The following is a 22,178-nucleotide window of genomic DNA, read 5'->3' as shown; positions in this document are numbered from 1 at the left end:
CTGCGGTAATCTCCTGTTTTATGTGAGAATACCTCTCAGAGTTCCAGAGAATCCTTCTCATGATGCTGGGGAAGTCCATTTTGTAATCCCTTCCAGGGAAAAACCTTATCAGATTTTCGAAACGATCTCTCTTAGGCTTCTAGATATATTTCTCTCAAGAATCTGGAATTACCTCTCTTATGATCCCTCTCAAGATGCTGGGGAATCACTTGTAGAATTCTGAGGAATACCTTTCAGGATTCTAGCAGAATTACTCTTAGCATTCTAATGGTCCATCCAGGATATTTTGGGAATTCTTAAAAGGATTCTGGAGGAATACTCTCGAGATTCTGTGAGAGTATATCTCAGGTTGCTTTGCCAATCCCGCCCAGTATTTTGAGAAAACCTTTCTCAGGATTCTGGAGAAATCCTTCTTAGGGTTTAAAGCTACCTTTTTCAGGATTTAGGGTAATTTCTTTTAAGTTTCTTGGGGAATTCTCGTAGGAATCCGAACATCTTTTTTTGTGAGAATCTCTCTCAGTATTCTAGATGAATTTATTTCAAGAATGTGGAAGATCCACTCTTGGAATTCCTCTTAGGATTCTGGGAGAATTCATCTAAGGATTCTAGTACAATCCTATTCAGAGTTCTGGGTTAATCCCTCTTAGGGTTCTGGAACATTTTGGGACAATCCCAGGGGAAAGCTTCTCTTCGGAGTCTGAGACAATCTATCATAGGATTCTGGGAGAATTCCTCTCGAGACTCTGAGACTATCCGTTTCATAGATATGGAGTAATCTCTCTCAGGATTCTAGGAAAATCCTTAATAAAATTCAGAGAGAATTCCCACCAAGATACCGGAGGAGTCTTGCTTTCTTTTCTAGATAATGTTGCTCAGGATTCTGGTGTATTTTCAGTATTCTGAAGAAATCTCTCTCATAGTTCAAGAGGAACTTCTTTCGGAATTCTTAAGGAGTCTCTTTGAAGATTCTGTAGGCATTTCTCTCAGCAATCTGCGGGAGTTAATTCCAGTTCTATATGAGAATAATTCTCAGAGTTCTGGGAAATCTCACGATCTCAGGATTTTTCTCTCAAATTGTGATATTGAATTTATTAAGACAAATAAACATGCAGCAAACGAATCATTTTATAGTTTTGTAATATTTATTAACATCGAATCGATGTGAAAACATCGATTCAAAGCATCTTATTAAATCGGTGAATCGATTCTGCTGATCCGACTCGAATCGATTCACAAAAATCGATGTCTCAATCAGATTTGCCCAATACTAGTCTAGATCCAGATATGTCCTACAATTTCAATTGAATTTGGTTTCGGAGGGGCTTCCGGGGTCCCTGGGAGCTTCCAGGGGATTTTTTTTTTCGGGAATGTCAGGATTGTTCCGAAAAGAATACCGTTAGATTAATGGCACGTTCTTGAAATCCCCTGGAATACCCCTGCAACTCCGAAAGGACCCAAGAACATTCATGGAACGCCTCTAAGACCTCCCGAAACTCTCTGAAACCACATGAAATCTCCGGGAACACCCCTGAAACCTTTGGAACGTGATTGGCCCTTCAGAAACTTACTGAGATCCCCTAGAACACTCCTGGAACGCCCTGAAACACTTGGAGTTCCACTGGAATTGGAGCGCTCCGAAACCCTCTTGGAAACATCTGGAACGCTCTTGAAACCACACGAGCTTCTTTGAAGCCACTTAAAATCCTTTGAACGTCCCTGAAACTCCTTGAAAATCTATGGAACGCACCTGAAATCTATTAACCTCCATTACATGTTATGTAATGTCATGTAATTCAGCATGACTCAGAGTTTTTACATCACATATAACATAAATATACATGATATAGCATGTAAACCATCATAACTGAAAGTTTACATGACTAAAATGAAGTTTACATGACGTGTAAACTTCATTATTTTTATCTGTGTGGAACGCCCTTGAACAGTGCTGAAAATGTCATTTCGACATATCTAAATTCAACCACATCCAGCTCATTTTAGAAGCTCAACCTGAGAATATGGTATATAAAAAATTTGTGCGGCTAGACCAGCTCTACAAGAAAGTCGTGAAAACCCCGATCTGTTCCAAATATTTAAGATAAATGTCACGGACTACCTTCGAAAAAATGCCAATAAAATTCATGGTGAATATTAATTGGCATTTTTTGAAGGTAGTCCGTGACATTTGCCTGAAGTATTCAAAAAGAGCAGGTTTTTCGTGACTTTTTTGTAGAACCGGTCTAGCCGCATATGTTTTTCATATACCATATTCTCAGGTTGGACTTCCACAATGAGCTGCATGTGGTTGAATTTAGATATGTAAAAATGACATTTTCAGCACTGCCCTTGAAACCACTGCAACATCCTGAAAGTCCTTTAAAACCCTTAAACACCTCTGCAATTTGGTGCGTCGCCCCTAAAACCCCCTGGACATCCCTGAAACGCTCTTGGAATCACGCAGACTACCCCTTTAACGGCCCCTGAGACCTCATGCAACCCGTGAAGTCCCCTTGAAAACCCTAGAAGGCTTTTGAAATCCGCTTGAACACCCCGAAACCCATTGAAAACCACCGGAACGCTCCTGAAACCTTTTAAACCCCCTGAGACTATTTGGTATACCTTTGGAACTTGAATTCCCCTGCAAGGCTCCAGAAATTGTGAAAACAAATCTGGCAGTGTTGCTAACCCTATTGATAATGCCAGTGTACACCAATTGGATCATGGTTGCATAGTGGAAAGCTGATGGAAAAAATAATAATCTATTTATCAATATCCCATTGAAAAGGCAATTTTTACCCTCTTTACCATAAGGCGGAATTTTGTTTGAGCATTTTTGTTTGTTTTCTTTTCAAAGAAAACAAAACTTCTATATTTTTTGTCGATAGTTAGTTGAGACTGTAATGCATTTTCAAAAATAAATTTTTTAAACCATTTTCACGTTTTTGGAAAATGATCTAAAAATAAATGTTTTAGTCACCATTTAGAACTCATTGTTTCTTTGGTATAAAGTAGCAACAATTTACATATTTCAAATTTTCCCCCCAATGACTCTATCATATTAAAAGAGTTAAGGGCGAACGGGGCGGTCGAGGAAATATCCGCCATACCTCTGTTTCTACTAAGATGGTAATCTCAGCTTCTACTTCATATTTTGTAACAAAAACCTATCATCGTGTATACCCAAGCAACACACATGTTATATAAAAGTTACGAGCGCAAGTTTTGGTTGTATAGAAGTTTATTTTACGTTATTTCAACACAATGTTAGAATTACGTCAAATAAACTTCTATACAGAGCGTTCATGATTAACAAATATTTTAATCATGATTAATCATCGGTGATTAAAATTCAAATTTCGGTGATTATTGATTATGATTAATGATTAATTTGATTTTTGGGATGATTAATGATTATGATTAATGATTAAAATTGATTTTATCTGTGATTATTGATTATGATTAATGATTAAAAATGGCTCATTGATTAAAAATCATGATTAATCATGATTAATCAATCACAAAAAACAGGAAATGATTAAAATATAATTATTGTTTAAAATATTTTGGAAGTTCCAGAAGTAAAAGGTAACTCTGTCTGGGAGATTATTGAAAAAATAATCAAGAAAAACAGCATTTGAACCAATTCAAATTGGATCGTATATTTTATATGGTGAAAAATTTTTGGTGATTAATGATTAATGATTGATTAATTTTTTTTCTTATGATTATGATTACTGATTAATGATTAAATTGCGAAATCAGTGTGATTAAGATTAATGATTAATGATTAAATGAGAAATTTTGGTAATTATGATTACTGATTTTTGATTAATCTTAATCATTAATCATTAATCATGATTAAATTTATGATTAATCATTAACGCTCTGCTTCTATACAACCAAAACTTGCGCTGTCGTAACTCTATTATAACATGTGTGTTGCTTGGGTACTCACTTGCAGTGCATATGCTGATAATTTTTCAGCATCTTCAGTGTGATAGAGCTCGAGATTACCATCTTCAAAATCGCCAGGCAAATTGTTAAAAAGAGAGGTAAGAAAGGAAAAATAACTCGGCGTCCCGTTTCACCTTAAGTGGAATTTACTACACCGATAAATAATTTTCCTGAGAGTGGCGCGGTATATTGATATTTATCAAGCAAAGCTCATTTTGTAACAGCAAATTCTTGTATTAAATTTTAAGCAGTTTTTGTGTCACGTCTACGTCGACTCATATCTGGCCATCTCATACACACCCCCTTCCACTCGTACACTTTTGTTCATACAAAAAATTCGGATTTTTTATGAAGTTTTAACTTTGACAAGACTACCCGGACAACCAGGAATCGCATAAGGATGCACGCTGTACATCGTATAACGTTTTATTTTAGATCACTATCGCATATATGTACGGCTGAGGTACAATTTTCATCGCATATTATATTATTTTTGAACTTATTGCGATGTATCTGATAAAGTCATATAAGAGCACAAATTAACTTTTATCATGTACGACTACATCATAGTAGACGATATTCTGATGTTTTATTGCGACGAACTTTGCTCATTTTGAGCTCGAGATACCCGACTAGAAAATTATATCAAGTTTATATCATATTGTGTTATGTTGTTCTCTATAACTAATGCAGGATGATGTTAAAATAACTAAAATTGTAACAAAAAGTACACTTGTCCAATCAAGAATATAACCTATTTTGTTATAATCATATCATGGGCTGCAAAACGGTGAGTCGATAAGGAGAGCGTCCAATATTGCTCTGGTCCTCACAAGTTCCTACCTCATGCTTCCACGGGTCAAGCGATGACAAAGACCGCCAGCTAAGAGTTGTGTGCTTAGCTGGTAGTGCAGCCTGGGCACTGTTGTCCTTCTGACTTCAGCTAGATTGAGGAGGTACGATCCGAGTGTCTGTTCACCAAGGAGGTGCGGCTCAAACAGCGTCTGTTCTGGCATCCAGCGGCTGAGTAAGAAACGCTGCACCACGCCCAGCTAGATCCAAGGTGGTAGCCCCATCAGCGTGGTCGTCCCAGTGTTGGTTGGGACGTTAAACAAAACTGGCACGATGGCCCTCCGGCGAGACAGGAGTGTTGGCGTAGGCCCAATAAGCCACCCGTAAAAATCCCCATTGCGAATAACATAGGAGAAAATACGACTCGATACAATCGGCAAAGACCCACGCGACGAAATAAGGACTACGATTGGAAACTTGGAACATGGAATTGCAAGTCACTAGGTTTCGCAGGATGTGACAGGATAATCTACGACGAACTACATCCCCGCAACTTCGACATCGTGGCGTTGCAGGAACTTTGTTGGACTGGACAGAAAGTGTGGAAAAGCGGGCATCGAGCGGCTACCTTCTACCAAAGCTGTGGCACCACCAATGAACTGGGAACAGGATTTATAGTGTTGGGCAAGATGCGACAACGTGTGATCGGGTGGCAGCCGATCAACGCAAGGATGTGCATGTTGAGAGTTAAGGGCCGTTTCTTCAACTACAGCATCATCAACGTCCACTGCCCACACGAAGGGAGACCCGATGACGAGAAAGAACGTTCTACGCGCAGTTAGAGCAAACATACGATGGTTGCTCGCCGCGTGACGTGAAAATCGTTGTCGGCGACATGAACGCGCAAGTAGGAAGGGAGGAAATGTACAGACCGGTAATCGGGCGAAACAGCCTGCACGCCGTATCGAATGATAACGGCCAGCGATGCGTAAACTTTGCAGCCTCCCGTGGTATGGTAGTCCGAAGCACCTTCTTCCCCCGCAAAGATATCCACAAAGCCACCTGGAGATCACCCGACCATCAAACAGAGAACCAAATCGACCACGTTCTAATCGACGGTAAATTCTTCTCGGATATAACCAACGTCCGCACATACCGCAGTGCGAATATAGATTCGGATCACTACTTAGTCGCTGTATGCATGCGCTCAAAACTTTCGACAGTTATCACCACGCGTCGAAGTCGAACGCCGCGGCTCAACATCGAGCAACTTCGTAACGTAGAAGTGGCTCAAGACTACGCGCAGCAGTTAGCAGTGGCTCTACCAACGGAAGAGCAGCTTGGCGCAGCTACACTTGAAGATGGCTGGAGGGACATCCGATCCGCCATAGGTAGTACCTCGGCTACAGCACTAGGCTTCGCGACTCCGAATCACAGAAACGACTGGTACGACGGCGAATGTGAACAGTTGAAAAACGAGAAGAATGCAGCATGGGCGAGAATGCTGCAACATCGTACGAGAGCGAATGAGGTACGTTACAAACAGGCGCGGAACAGGCAGAACTCAGTCTTCCGGATGAAGAAGCGCCAACAGGAAGAACGAGATCGCGAAGCGATGGAAGAGCTGTACCGCGCTAAGGACACACGAAAGTTCTACGAGAAGCTGAACCGCTCGCGCAGAGGCTTTGTGCCACAAGCCGACATGTGCCGAGATAACCACGGGAATATTCTCACGAGCGAGCGTGAGGTGGTCGAGAGGTGGCGGCAGCATTACGATGAGCACCTCAATGGCGACGTTGCAAGTACCGAAGGTGGCGTGGTAACAGATCTAGGAGTATGTGCACAGGACGAAAGACTTCCGGCCCCTGACCTTCAAGAGATTGAGGAGGAGGTTGGCCGGTTGAAAAACAACAAAGCCGCTGGAGCAGATCAACTACCAAGCGAGCTTCTAAAATACGGTGGAGAAGCACTGGTGAGAGCACTACACTGGGTCATTACCAAGATTTGGGAGGAGGAAGTATTACCGGAGGAATGGATGGAAGGTATCGTTTGTCCCATCTACAAAAAGGGCGACAAGTTGGATTGCGGGAACTACCGCGCGATCACACTACTGAGCGCTGCCTACAAGATACTCTCTCAAATTTTATGCCGCCGTCTATCACCGATTGCAAGAGAGTTCGTGGGGCAATATCAGGCTGGATTCATGGGTGAACGCGCTACAACGGACCAGATGTTCGCCATCCGCCAGGTGTTGCAGAAATGCCGCGAATACAACGTGCCCACACATCACTTGTTCATCGATTTCAAATCGGCGTATGATACAATCGATCGAGAACAGCTATGGCAGATTATGCACGAATACGGATTCCCGGATAAACTGATACGGTTGATCAAGGCGACGATGGATCGAGTGATGTGCGTAGTTCGAGTATCAGGGACACTCTCGAGTCCCTTCGAATCTCGCAGAGGGTTACGGCAAGGTGATGGTCTTTCGTGCTTGTTGTTCAACATTGCTTTGGAGGGTGTAATACGAAGAGCGGGGATAAACACGAGTGGGACGATTTTCACGAAGTCCGTTCAGCTGCTTGGTTTCGCCGATGATATTGATATTATTGCTCGTAAATTTGAGACGATGGCGGAAACGTACATTCGACTAAAGAGTGAAGCCAGGCGAATCGGATTAGTCATTAATGTGTCGAAGACAAAGTACATGATGGCAAAGGGCTCCAGGGAGGAATCACCGCGCCCGCCACCCCGAATTCATATCGACGGTGATGAAATCGAGGCGGTTGAAGAATTCGTGTACTTGGGCTCACTGGTGACCGACGACAACGACACCAGCAGAGAAATTCAGAGGCGCATTGTGGCAGGAAATCGTGCCTACTTTGGACTCCGCAGAACTCTACGATCGAATAAAGTTCGCCGTAACACGAAGTTAACCATCTACAAAACGTTGATTAGACCGGTCGTCCTCTATGGACACGAAACATGGACCCTACGTGCAGAGGACCAACGCGCCCTTGGAGTTTTCGAACGGAAGGTGTTGCGTACCATCTACGGCGGAGTGCAGATGGAAGACGGGACGTGGAGAAGGCGAATGAACCACGAGCTGCATAAGCTGCTGGGAGAACCAACCATCGTCCATACCGCGAAAATCGGGAGGCTACGGTGGGCGGGTCACGTCATCAGGATGTCGGATAGTAACCCGACTAAAATGGTTCTCGAGAGTCATCCGACCGGTACAAGAAGACGTGGAGCGCAGCGAGCTAGGTGGGTCGACCAAGTAGAGGACGATCTGCGGACCCTACGCAGAGTGCGGAACTGGAGACAAACAGCCATGGACCGAGTGGAATGGAGGCGGCTACTATGTACAGCAGAGGCCACCCCGGCCTTAGCCTGACCGGTAAGGTAAGGTATGTTATAATCATATCAAAATTATAACAAAATGAGATATAGATTTTAGCCTCAGGGTTACTAGCTTCTATCAAAATTTGATACAATTTTGTAACATAACATTTCAAAAGTCGAAGACTTAAAATTAAATTATAATACAATGAGTTATAAAACAACATTTGTATCATAATGTTATATAATTGAGTTATGGTATTTTGAAAACACCCAGGATGATAAACATGATTATATCACAATGAGTTATGAATATCATAGTTTGTAAGGATTATGTTTAGTTTTTGTTACAATTTTCTAGTCGGGTAGCCTGCCAAACACCTACAACGCAGGGAAACTAAGTGCAGTCCAACAACCACTGAGATGAGCTAGAATGTTATGAAAATTAGCCATTGTGTTTCATAAGTAGTGTTTGGTGCTAAGTCTGAAGTGTGGCTCGATACTCCAAAGGTTATTAGTTCGATACTATAGTGACAAGAATTGTTTTTTTTTTTTTTTTTTGAATATTATTAAGTCGCATAAGATGCTACATATATCACGTCACAATCATGCAGACCATGCATAAGATATCGCTTCAAGTCATATAGCGTTTTTATTTTTCCGTCAATGCACGTATAGCGGCTCCACTTTTTTACGCATAAGGCACATTTACTGCATCTTATGCTATGTAACTTTACCGCATATAAGTACGTATAACATGAACATAAACTTCATTATACGTGCAAATTGGTTATCTGGGTATACCTCATTTCCCCTTGCTTAGAGTCTACGTAATTTATGGACAGGCCCTTATTAAGAATTACTACAGGTACTCTTCGATATAACGTACAAAACTAAATTCTCTTTGTACGTTATATCGAAGTGTACGTTATATCGAAGCAGAGAAAAAATTAATGTTGTTTCTGCTAGTGTTAATGGATTCAATGTGGAATCAACCCCAAATAATGATTTCGGTAAAATTCACAAAATTATTAATGAAAAAACATGAGTTCTCACGAATATAATATTTCGTTTTTCGTGCTTCGATATAACGTACATTTTGCTTCGATATAACGTACACCATTTTTTTCTCAATTTGCGCTAATTCTGGGTTACAAGGCTAATGCTGCCACAAAACATTGATTTAAGTGATTTCCCAGTTTATCTGGGCGTTATTATTTAGAAAAAAAATGATTTTTTTCAATGCTGTACGCTATCTTGAAGCAAAATGTACGTTATATCGAATTCGCTAAATCGAGGGTACGCTATATCGAGAGTACGCTATATCGAGGGTACGTTATATCGAAGATTACCTGTATTAGGAACAACTTTGTGGAAGATCATTATCTTTTTCTTGACGTAATTTTCCAATTGGAACAAAGCCTACTTCTCAAAACACCTCTACAGTTGTTAAGTGAGAGCAACCTCTCTCAATGATGGCAGGCACGAAGATATTTTATGCCCAAGGAAGTCAAGTAAATTTCCATTACAAAAAGATCCTGCGCCGACCGGGAGTCGAACCCGACACCCTAATCATGGTCATGCTGAATAGCCGTGCGCTTACCGCACAGACTATAAGGACTATGTGGCAGTAGAAGACCATATTCGCCTAAAAAAATCATTTAAATGCACAGAATGTATATTTCTTTGTAGATCTATATGCTGGACCACTACCGTGCGTGCAGTGTTGCACGTGTTAACCTAATAAGCTTTGCCGGAGAACCAAGTCCTGACATGGATAAAGCTATTTCATTATCAATGATATATATTGCCCTTTACTGGCGTTTACCAGATTTACTAGTAAGACGGAAACATACTGGAAAAATTTGTAATTAGAAGGCATAGAATGTTGCTAATTGACTATCGAGACTTGAAATTCGTGAAAAAATCGCGTTCTGGTGGAATTGGAACCCATGATATTGTACCCTAGCTTGCGTCGCATCGGCGCAGTTGACCGTAAAGCGTGCGGCCGTGCCGAGTTTTCGAGCATACTAAAGTAGACACCAACAAACAGACTACTGCTTGGTGGCTAAGTAAGCGGAATGCTATAGTAAATCTCGGCTTCGAAAAAGAAAAACAATTCACTCTCATTTGTAGTTAGTGGGCACAAACGCGAGTGTGGATTGGCTTCTAAGCTAAAAGAGAGATGGATTTGTGTAGAAAAGGAGTGTTCATGATGTGAAGTCAGTTTGGCTTTCTATTATGCAGAATACTTACCTGTTCTGTGACTTAGTTGGTTAAAGCGCCGGTCCAGCGAAAACTTAATCGTGGGTTCAAATCTCACGAGAATGTATTTTTTCACAAATGTTATCTCTCAATTTGTCAATTAGTTTCAGTAAAAATGTGATGAGTATGCAAATTATAATCCCGGCATTTCTATACGATTACCTCTAGGTTTACAAACCTGATATTTACCAACGAAAATCCTTTCAAATGGTTACAGTCTGTTGAACACACTACTGTATCTTGTACGTCTAATGAAGTAGGATAATCCCTCTATCGTTCTCCTGGACTTAAGTCCTGCAAATTAGAAATAAAAAAATACCTTATACCGCAGTTTGTTCTAGTGTAAACCACTGTGCGCCGACAGCAGACAGATGTAGAAGGTAGCCATATATGAGCGGAATTTAATTTTCCATAAAAAGACAATGAAATGAAAATTATATCCAACTGTTGGTCTGGACGCGGCTGACTGAGACTGGCCTGTCCGCCCGGAAAGAAGGGAGACCAGCCGCCGGCCACGATCTCTCCCAGTATGTGGTGCCTGATTGGGACGCGGCATGCGTGGCGTCCGTCTGCCCGTGGGTAATTTTCTCCTCCGCCGCCCGCCGCAACCGCAACGCGCAACTCGCATCGCGAACCCGCAATCGCGCATCATTGATCTGGATCTGATTTTCTGACCAACTATTATTCTTTCTGTTCTTCTCTCCCCCTGCCTGTCCGGTGCAACACATAGGCCATCGACGGAGTCGTTCGTAGCGCCATTAATGGTAGTGGAGCGCCACCGGCGAGATCTACGCACCCGAGCACGTCCCAAGAAGCACATCAACAGCTGTCACTACCAAGGACACATCCGAGGTCATGAGCAGTCCCGCGTGGCCCTGTCCGCCTGCAACGGACTGGTGAGTGGATTTCTTTTTTCTTTGTTTGGTGGAAGTGTAGCAGTTATCAATAATTGTGGCGATTGAACGTGTATCATTATAATATCGTTGGGATAATTGATTAATTTGACGGCAATCTTGACTGTCAGTTTCAAAAAGTATATGATTGGTGCTTGCTACACGATAATATCATTACTATCCTAACTCGCATAACAGACCCATTTCTTAAAAGTAGGAATTGAGAATAAGGTATTTGAAATTTGAAAACTTCGAAAAATTTCGAAGTAAAATTTTGAAAATTCACAATAATTTGAAAAATATTTCGATCGTCTCGAAACTTTCAGGGGGTTTTCAGAGGCGTTTCAGCAAGATTCAGAGGATTTGAGCGGTTTTCGGATATGTTACAAGTGCGTTTTTGGGAGTTTTGTAGTTTTTCAGGTGGGGGTTGTGGGGGGTAGTGGACAACGTAAGCATCTTGGACGTTTCCAGTGAAAATGCGACAAAATCCATCTGCTTTTCCGAGTAACATGGAAGGTAATGATATACTCTAGAAATCTAGCAAGGGGTTGCATTTAGAAAATATTGTTTTCTTTGATTATTTTCTTCACCAAAACGTGCATCAAAATAGCTTGAAAAAAATCGGTGGGAGTAAAATGGACAATCGATGGGGTAAAATGAACAAGTTGATAAAAGTTATGTAACAGCATATTATTTCTTTTTTTTTTTTTTTTTTTTTTTTTTTTTTTTTTTTTTTTTTTTTTTTTTTTTTAATGCATACTATCAAATTTCATACGGAAGCTAGATGAAGGAGCGCAGTAGGCTTTGCCGCGTGCAGACGTTTTCTAAGCTGCTCGTCATATTTCGTTCGCGTTTGTTAGTTTTTTTTCTTTTTCGCGATTTCGCCGACGGTTTGACCGGTGCTACGCCATCCGGATGGTACTTCCGCGGGTGCGAGTGTTTGTTCTGTGTAGTTTTGAAATAATTTATTGATTGTGAAAAGAAATGTGAAGAATTGTGTTCAATCTTAGTTCCGCGCTAATGGAATGTCTGGTAGTGCTACGCCATCCGGCGTTGATGTAAATAAAGTTTTCTGCGTGATTGCATACCGCTGCCTACCGCTCGAGGCTCGCAAACGGTGGCAAAGTACGTATCGAGTGTGAAAATTTGTCGTTAACTCCCCGTTTCTTGAAATCATCCGGTAATTTTTCGATTATAAAGTGCTTATGGTGTGGCTTTGATTTGCTCCAGTTTTTCACGTTCTTTTCTCGTCTTTGGCTAATATGCCACGCCATCAGTGATTCGCGAGTGGCTAGAAAATCATAGTGTAGGTTCATGTGCATAATTTTGTGTATTGCGATGCGAATGATGAAGCGCTTGTGAAGCACCGTTTGTTCCAATGATGACGAACTGCGTACGCGACGGCGGAGATGCAAGGAGTAAGCGTGACACCGTGACCGCGCTGTAAAGCAGTTTCAATAGTGATGGCAGCGCTACCTTGGATGGTTTCTGGTGAGATTGTTCTAATTACATATTACTACAACAAATTGAACTAAATACGCGCCAGCTTCGAAGATTATCTTTGAAGCAGGAAGTGTGTTTGCAATATCATTATCCATTTGATAACGGTAATGTACACATGCGGAGCTTGTTGTAAGTGAAAGTGACCTCGGAATGGACGTGAGTAACCAGGCATTCTGAAACGGGTCACTGGATCCCAACAGAGCTATCACCTTTCAACTCCCGGGCTAAAGATGGTTTCAGTTTTGAATGTGACATTCATTAAAAATCGCACAGAAAACTGCAGACATCTTTCTTCCATAATACCACTGCCGGACAGTGGGAGTTGAATTGTATACACACACACACACACACACACTATCAAATTTCATACGGAACCTTTATTTTGTTGTTTTCAAACTTTTAATACAAACTTTGAAACACACTTAAATAATTATTGTAAAAATAGTGTAAAAACAAGCACTGTTTTGGATGAAAATTACATTTTGTATATACCTATAATTTTTTTTTAACTTTTACTTCAACTATCTGACGATATGTATGACGGCTGATAATTCAGGAGTTTAAAAAAAAATTGAAGTTTTGGTGAAATTTGAACTGATTGTCCATTTTACCCCCACGGTCTGATTATGTTAAAATTATTTCCAAAACATTTTTTTTACAAAACTATTTTTTTTCGGTCAAAAATAGTCTTCTATGTGGTCTTTATTGGTTTAGGGTATAAAACTTGTAATTATTTGAAAATAACTTACGAGAAAGCCTTAGCAATGATAAGCAGATTTTACATCATTTCCGATTTTCCCGTGATTTTTAAAGTTTTTGTCATTTTTAAGAAGTTCATTTGATTTTAATGTTCAAGATTAGCATAAGTATAATGATACATGCGTAGGCATAAGCTTCAATCGTCCGAAGCTTCGGTAACGGGGGTTTGACGAGATTCTGTAAAAAAAATACCAAATTTCGGTAAAATCTTATCGTTTATCTATCAACCTCTAATGAAGTTCGGTAAAACTTCCAAGCTCAGCAGGTTTCAAATGCGTTACGGAGGTGTAATAATTATTTTTTCGATGGTTTCATAGAATCTCAGATGCGTTACATGGGGTGCGAAGGAGTCCCAAGGGGTTTTAGGAGCCTTTGAAAGGCGTTACAAGGGGTTTAGGGATGTTTAAAGGCATTTCAGAGGCATTTCAAAGAGTTTCCTCTGAAACTTCCTGAAATCCTTCCAAATTCTCCCCTCGGATCCATGTAACGCGCCTGACAATTCAGGAAGTTCCAGAGGAAACGCTTTGAAATGCCTCTGAAATGTCTTGGAACGCCCCTAAAACCTCTTGTAACGCCCTTTAAAGGCTCCTGATGTCCCCATTAAACCGCCAACAAAACGTGACGGAACGCCCTTAAAAAGCTCATGAAATCCCTGAAACAACCCCCTGAAACCCTGAGCTCTCTCCAGGAAATTCCCTTGGTCCCACACGCTATGTCTAGCAGATTAAAAAAATTAATGTACATCGGGTTACCTTTCACAAATTATCAAAATTTGTGCTATATTATCATATGCGGAAACTTTTGAAATATTTCATTGGGGAAATTTTGATTTTTTCATCTGTTCTTAAAATTTGCATGAAATACTTATGTTTGGCTCATTTCTTTCTAAATGTATGGAAAAAAAATTTACCAATAAAATGTTTTGAAATGGAAATATAGCTTAACTGATGCTTGCGGAAAGAAACCTGATGCACACTCAATTCTATAAACTTCTGGTTTAGGAATAGCCTGCCTCATCTTAAATGCCCAGGAGCAGGACCTGTTCTCACGAACTTCCTCATTACAACCTCAACTTCATTTATGCACAAAATTTTCTTTTGTTTATACCTTTTTAATTTGTGCACATTTTAAATTTATGCACTCCCAGCCAGGTGTATAAAAAGAGGATTCAGTGTACACCAATAGCGTTAAATGCCGCGTAGACAAAATTTTGACCAAGCGAAACCCCTGGAGTCCCTGTTGGACCACCTTAAACGCCCTTGTGACCCTCTGGAGTCCATGAGAACCCCTGAAATGACACTGTGACACCTTGAAACACTCCTGAGACCCCTGGAACTTCGCTTGGAACCCCCTGAAAGCCCCTGAAATGACATTGAGAACTCTTGGGACCCCCTGAGAAACCTTGAAACCATCTGAGACCTGCTGAAAGCCCCGAAAAATAATTTCATTTTGTTCTCACATTTTCGATTCTTGAAAAATTCGCGTGGCCCGTTATCATAAATAAAAAACCACTGATATTTCCAATACCTCTATATTAAAGATACTGCTTCTTGAGATGACCAATCTGAAAAAAAAAACATGTTCACTTCTTCCTAGCCCTTTTGGTTCTTGAGAAATTCTTGTGGCCCGTGAACACATCTGTTGTCATCAGGACTCCGTGAAACGTGAAATAAAAAAAAAACATTTTCATTTCATTCTCAAATTTATGGTTTTTGAGAATTTGGCGTGGCCCTTGACCTTGAACTGGAAGCCAATGGTCTTTAACACGCATCTGAATTGAAGATACTGAGATAAACAATCGAAAAAAAAACATTTATTCTACTTTCTAGTTCTTCCGGTGCTTCAGAAATTCCCGAATCCCGTGACGTCATATTGGAAACCACTGGGCTATATTCAAGTAAATTGATTCAAAGGCGTAGAATCCGAAAAACATTTTCATTTAGTCGTCACACTTGCGATTTTTTGCGATATTCACGTGGCTCGTGCCCATTAAATGGAAACCACTGATTTTTTTCAACACAACTATATTAGAGATTCTCATCATTGAGATGATTTATCCGAAAAAAAACATTTGCACTTCTTTCTAGTACTTTCGGTTCTTGGGAAATTCTTCTGGCAAGTGAACCCAGATTGAGAATTACTTATTTTTGCAATACAACTACATTGTGAGTACTACAAGTACTCCTTGAAGTGCAGAATCCGAAAAACCTTTTCACTTCATCCTCACACCTTTGGTTCTTTGGAAATTTGCTTGGCCAATGACCGTAGGTTGGGAACCACTGAACTTAGCAAAACTGCTGCTATATTATTTATTGTAACTTAATATCTTAGCGCCTGTCCATAAACTATGTAGACTTTTAGGGGGGTGGTCCGGAAAAAGTCTACACTCCATACAAATTTCGAAAATTTTGTATGGATCAAAGTCCACGTGGGGGGAGGGGGAGTCTGAGATGGCCAAAAATGAGTCTACATAGTTTATGGGCAGCGCCTTATAAGCTTTTCACAGATTAGAAAGTTTGTAATGTCTATCTTCAGAAACTAATTCTGAAACTGAAAAAACGCTCTCCCGATTTACGCACCCCCCCCCCCCCCCCCCGTTTTGAGCGTAAATTAGGATTTTAGTGTAACAGTAATCATATCCGCTATACAGAGTAACGTTGTATAATCGACTAAATCTACTGGACCTCCTTCAAGTCTGATAAAAAATATTGTAATCTTTTGGGATATTCAGCGTCGTCCAAATTGTTCTGGAGTTTAGTCGTTGACATCTACAGCCGTTACATTGAAATCAAACTGTAACACAACATATCCAACTATTATCTATGACCCCCTTGGAATTTTACAAGCCATTCCCGAATTCTTTTGGCATATTCCAGACTCCGAATAGCATTACTTCAGATCTACCAAGAAAGATCTTTACGACTGTAGCACTCAGCAATTTTTGGGATTTTCGGCCTTTCCCGTCGGTAAAATTAGCGAAACCTCTATATCGGACGGTTTCGGTTGTTTTATTCAACCTTTTTTCCTTGAAAAAGGTTGAATAAAACAACCGATACCGTCGGATGTAGCGGTGAACAAGTTTTCGCTGATTTTACCGACTGAAAATCCCTAAAATTGCTTCAGATCTACACTCGTAACGAAAGTCATATCTGCTTTCTATCGTAACGTAGTATAATCAACTATAGTTACCAGACATACTTAAAGATTATTTTTTTGGATGATTTTTATTTTTGGGACAGACAGGCTCGTCCAAACTATGCTGGAGTTTTGTCCTGGACATCTACAGCTGTACAGTAGTTATTTTTGATATGACCAGGTGGCGCTCACAAGGCTAGGCGGTTATAGACTCCAAAATCCGGTAGTAAAGCCGCTAAGTCGGACCCTAGCCAGGTGTCCCAGAAAAGGCCGGCCAGTCCCGGTTGAGACCACTGATTGGTCCGCAGTAACAATAAGTTGGGGCGGATCAAAGGGAGAACACCTTTTGACCAAACTAAAGCGGAAGAAGAAGAAACCGCATGAGAAGCAGGAGTGTAAGGACATCAGGACTATGAAACTTGGGAGAGCAGGGGCAAAGTGTGTGAAGTCCAACTACTCGGAAGTCTTGAAGGCAATGAGGAGCGACGCCCAGCTCGTGGATCTGGGAGCTGACGTGCGCACTACGCAGAATAAGACGTACTCGTACAGGTAAAATGATCCTCTAGCTCAAGCGCAACAGGGAACGCAAGAGCGCAGACGCGGCACTCGTTACGGCACTGCGGCAACAGTGTGAGGTGCAGGTGGCCACCGCAGCTTTTCGGCTACGGAAGGGACTGGCAGGAACACAGGTGGCCTTGGTACAGCTATCCGTGGTGGACGCAAACAAGTCCGTTAAAGAAAGGAAGCTGGAGGTGGGCTATTTAGTTTGCCTACTGACCCTGCACTAGTTACCGGAGGTTTGCTTCAGGTGTCTGAAACCAGGACAAAAGTCATGGGACTGTAAAGGCCAACTGCTTTGCCAGGCAGTTCCTGAGTGGGGTTAACAGCAATTGGGTCACGGATGGGTCCGGAGAAATGGCGGTGATATGGACGACGCCCAGGAGTTGTCGTCTACTACTTTGGACTTCGTGGTCACCGTGGTAAACGGAGTCTTCTTCTGTAGCTGGTATGGCTGTTATGCGCCTCCGCTATGATCGATCATGCAGTTAATGTAGATGCTGGACTGTATGACGACCGTTTCAGCACGGCTGGTGGTAATAGCGGTGACTTCAATGTCTGGGCCGTGGAATGGGGAAGCCGTTTCATGAACCAGCTAGAGACTTCATCAGAACCTGCTAGATACACTGGCCATACTAGATGTCGACCTGGTTAATGTAGGTTCATACCAAGAGTACCTTTAGTCGGACTGGTGCGGAGTCGATAATTGAATTTACTTTTCGTTGTCCTGGCCGAACAACAATTCGAACTGGAGAGTAGACGATAGCTACATTCACTGCGATCACCTGGCGGTTTGCTACCGTATCGACTACAACAACAACAGGCATTAGGTAGAAAAAGAGGTGGCTAGGCCAAGACCAAGCCCTCGACGAAGGAGCATTTAGGAAGGCGCTTCGCCGTGAGCGAAACCTACTTGTTTTAGACGGCGACGAGCTAGTAGCGGTGGGCTTAGCGGTGGATGCAGTGAACACAATCTGAGGAAGAGCGAAGCAGGGAAGTGGGGCTGGCGATGAGCAGAAGGTCACCGATGAGGAACTTACGGGGATGGCAAAGTCCCTTAGCACAGGTAAGGCGCCAGGTCCACACGGAGTTCTGAACCTGGCCTTAAAAATAGCTATTGCAGAGCCTCCCGAGATGTTTAAATCTCCTATACAGAAGTGCCTGGACGAGAGAATTTTTCCAGATGTTTGGAAGCGGCAGAGCCTGGTACTATTGCTAAAGACGGGAAAACCACCCGGGGACTCGTCGACATATAGACCAATATGTATGCTTGATTGACACGGCGGGGAAGTAGCTCGAAAAGATCATTCCCAACAGAATCGTCTCAAACGATTGTTGAGGCACGCCGATGGTGTAAATGGTCTCCCGAGCAACCAGTTAGGCTTCTGGCAAAGAAGGTCGACCGTAGACGCTATCTTGTCGGTTACAAAGACCGCCGAGATAGCGCTCCATCGTAAGAAGAAGGGAATTCGCAACTATGCAATATTGATTCAGCGTAAGGAACGCGTTCAATAGCGTCAGTTGTGCGGCTGTTGCCGATGCACTCCTAACTTCTTTTCGATCTAATGAGCTTCGGTCGAATGTCTTGACGTTATAAAAATAGACCCCGACAACTCCATCCACCTCCCAGACAATTACAGGTTAAAACACTACCGAACTTATCATTTTCCTTGAATTAGAAACGATTCAAGGGAATGTCCAATTCTTGGGAACCGCCGAGGACCTGGGATCGAATCCCACTCCCGACAAACTCGCAAAAATTTTAATGTGAGTTCTTCCATCGGAAGGGAAGTAAAGCATGGGTCCCGAGATAAACTGACCCAGGGCTAAAAATCTCGTTAATACAGATAAAAAAAATCTTGGGAAAGGCATTTTTAGGTTTGACTTTCTGGGAAATGACCTACAAACCCAAGAAATTTGCGTTTGTTCGATCTATGCAGCACAAAGTATAATATAAAAAATTATTAATTTTTTCTTCCACCGTTAAATATTCCGTCCCGAACACTTTCAGTAGCGAAATCAACCTGATGGACTCTGGTATATCTTCAACGCTCTTATTTAACGACCAATTTTATGACCCGAAGTGATGTTATTTTTACGATAGCCATTTAATGGCCTGTTTAGAGTGTCGACAAGCACTACTAACACACTGTACGTGATCGTTAAATTTACCTGACAGACTCCTACCGACGATCCCAGAGCGGTTCGTATTTCATCGACTTGACATCAACCTCGATGCCCACGAATTAAATATGTAATAATCGATTTCAGTGGAATCTTGTATGAGAACACTAGAACATTCAACGTGAATGGGAGGATCAAATGTTATTACCGGTGACAATCCGCTAATGAAAACCGTACTGCATCGCTCTCCTATGAGTTAATGGCAGAACGACACTCGTTTTCATTTACAGCTTAATGAATGTCACAGATCGTGATGCAAATCGGCGCAAGTATTTATTGAAAGCAGATGGAGTCAAGTCTGGTATTTTTCATGCAAGCTCATCCCCTACTTCTAACTTTAATGCTAGCTATGCAGTAAATTAACGATTAAAAGTCTGTCTATGATTTGCATCAGTCGTATTCTTGCAACTGTGTCAATGTTAGTCATGAAGATGGAACAAATATATTCTTTCTTTCATTTTGGTTAGATGTCAATATCAAGGTGACGCTCGGATTCATCGTAAATTTCATTACCAGCACGTGTCGCCTCAAATTGATCGCCGCCCGTCACCATTGACCCACCTTCGCAGTACACTCTCGTTCCACAAGAGAGCCCCAACAGTCGCAAATTGACATTTTCCGGACGGATTAGTTTAAGAGTTCCAGTTCGTAAAGTGATAAATCTTTATTAGCACACGAACCTCCCTCTTATGTCGGTTCCAATTAGACTCACCACAAGACCAAGCAAGCACTTCGCTGTCCGTCGTCCATTCAGAGAGTGGCGGTGATCGCGAAACTCTATTTCTTTGCCACCGCAGCGCCATCGTCGTCGCCGTTGACCAACCGACCGTCTGATATTTATTAATCCCAGTCACGACTGGGGTCCATTTCAAGCTTAATTGACTGGTAATCGTACGGTGCATAATATTTTAATTAATCTCGGGGGCATTCCGTGTTGGCCTCCGTCGTCGTCGTCGTCGCCGGGTTGCGCACGAGCCAAGGGGTTAAGCGTGGAATGCCATGCTAGCCATCGCCGCCGGAAGTCTAATGTGGATTTTCTGTTTTACATTTGCGTCGAATGCTTTGAGACAAATTTATCGTTTACGATGAGTGTTGCAATTGTGACGGAATTTTTCGCTGACACGGAATTTTACGAAAAAAATATCATGACATTTTTCAATTTCGACCACTTTCGGTGCGAATTTCCATTCATGAACATCATCAATCCATAATGTGGATTAGTAAAGGAAAATTAAGGATATCATAGATAATCATCTATTACTCGAAGCTCTGTTCCACAATTTGCAAATAAGAAAATCCCTGAACACAAGCAACACATATACAAAAATTCCTCGCAAATCTTGTAAAAATTTCTTGAAAAATTCTAGAAGAAATTTTGAACTGAGTCGGTGAAAAAGTTTTAAGTAATCTGTCATGGAAAACGTCTCTGAGAAATTCCTAAAGAGCCCCTGAAGAAATTTTGGCAAGAAGTTTACTAAAAAGTTTTGTTAAAAAATCTCAAGTGTTTTTTTTTTACCATGGATAATCTGGGTGATTCGAATAATCGAGCAATTTGTTGTTTTCGATTTCGAACTTCTAGGAAAATTTTCACAAGGACCTCCTGGAAGATTTTCAAAAGGAACTTCTCTTGGATTCCTAGCAGGAATTCCTAGAAGATTGTCAGAATCATTCCTACAACGCCGTCAATAGGAGCTTCTGAATAGTTTTCAGTAGTAAATTTTGAATGATTCCTAGGTGGAACCCCTAGAGGATTTCCAGAATAAACTCCTGAAGGGCTTCCAGAAGAAATCCGATTCTCAACAGAAACTTCCTGGAGGATTTCACGAAGGTTTCCCTGAAGGAATTCTTAAAGATTTTCAGAAGAAACACTTGTAGGATTTCCATACTGATATCCTAAAGGATTCTTTGATGGAACTCTTCGAGGATATCTAGTAGGAAATCCTGAAAATTTTCCTAAAACCCATTCTAGAACCATTCTAGACCATTCTAAGAATCCAGCAGGAGGTATTAGATGATTCCAAGAACGAATTTTTGAATCAATTACAGATTAAAAATCTGCGTGAATTTCAGAAAGCATTCTTGGAAGCCAATGATACATATTGCCCATTTTTCTGGCATTTTACCAGATTTGCTGGTATGTCTGAAACATACTGGGAAAACTTGTAATTAGAAGGCACGAAATGTTGCTAATTGACAAATTGAGAGATGAAATTTGTGAAAAATATCGCGTTCTGGTGGGATTCGAACCCACGACTGCGTATTCGCTAGACCGGCGCTTTAACCAACTAAGCCACAGAACAGGTAATGGTTCTGCGGAATAGAAAGCCAAACTGACTCCGAAGCCGCACCGTGAACACTCCTATTTCACAAACTCATCTCTCTTTTCGGCTTAGATGCCAATCCACAACACACTCCTGTTTGTGCCCACTAGCTACAAGTGCGAGCGAATTATTTATATAAAGCCGAGACTTACTCTTGCACTCCGCATACCTAGCCATCATGCAGTTTGTTTTGCTGGTGTCTAATTAGTATGCGTCGAGAGCTCCCAGAAGAATGTCTCTTGAAATTTTTTTTGCTTGCAATCTTTGGTGCGTTATCCTGAAAGGATTTTTTGCAAATAATAGAGAAATTCCAAGAGGTTCTCTTGAATAAAAGTGAGAAGGAATTCCCAAAGAAATTTCAACTCCTGGGGCAACTCCTGAAGAAATTCCTGTAAAAATTCCAGGTAGATTTTTAAAAGAAACTACTGGTTCATTTCCAGAAAAAAAACTTTGAGAAGGAAATCTTAGA

At 41.4% G+C, this 22,178-nt stretch overlaps 1 protein-coding gene across 3 annotated transcripts in view; it reads left to right on the top strand.

Moving 5' to 3' along the window:
• The window catches only part of LOC109427067 (A disintegrin and metalloproteinase with thrombospondin motifs 12), a 112,848-nt gene that overhangs the window by 22,051 nt on the left and 68,619 nt on the right, over positions 1–22,178 (top strand). For all 3 annotated transcript variants that reach the window (XM_062842217.1, XM_062842216.1, XM_029872734.2), the window contains one exon: positions 11,087–11,252. In XM_062842217.1, the coding sequence (XP_062698201.1) occupies positions 11,087–11,252 (166 nt within the window). The remainder of the gene's footprint in view (positions 1–11,086; positions 11,253–22,178) is intronic.

This window comes from Aedes albopictus, chromosome 3 (assembly GCF_035046485.1).
Source record: "Aedes albopictus strain Foshan chromosome 3, AalbF5, whole genome shotgun sequence".
Lineage (NCBI taxonomy): Eukaryota > Metazoa > Arthropoda > Insecta > Diptera > Culicidae > Aedes > Aedes albopictus.
Note: the sequence above shows the minus strand (reverse complement) of the source record. Positions and strands in the feature narration are given on the sequence as shown.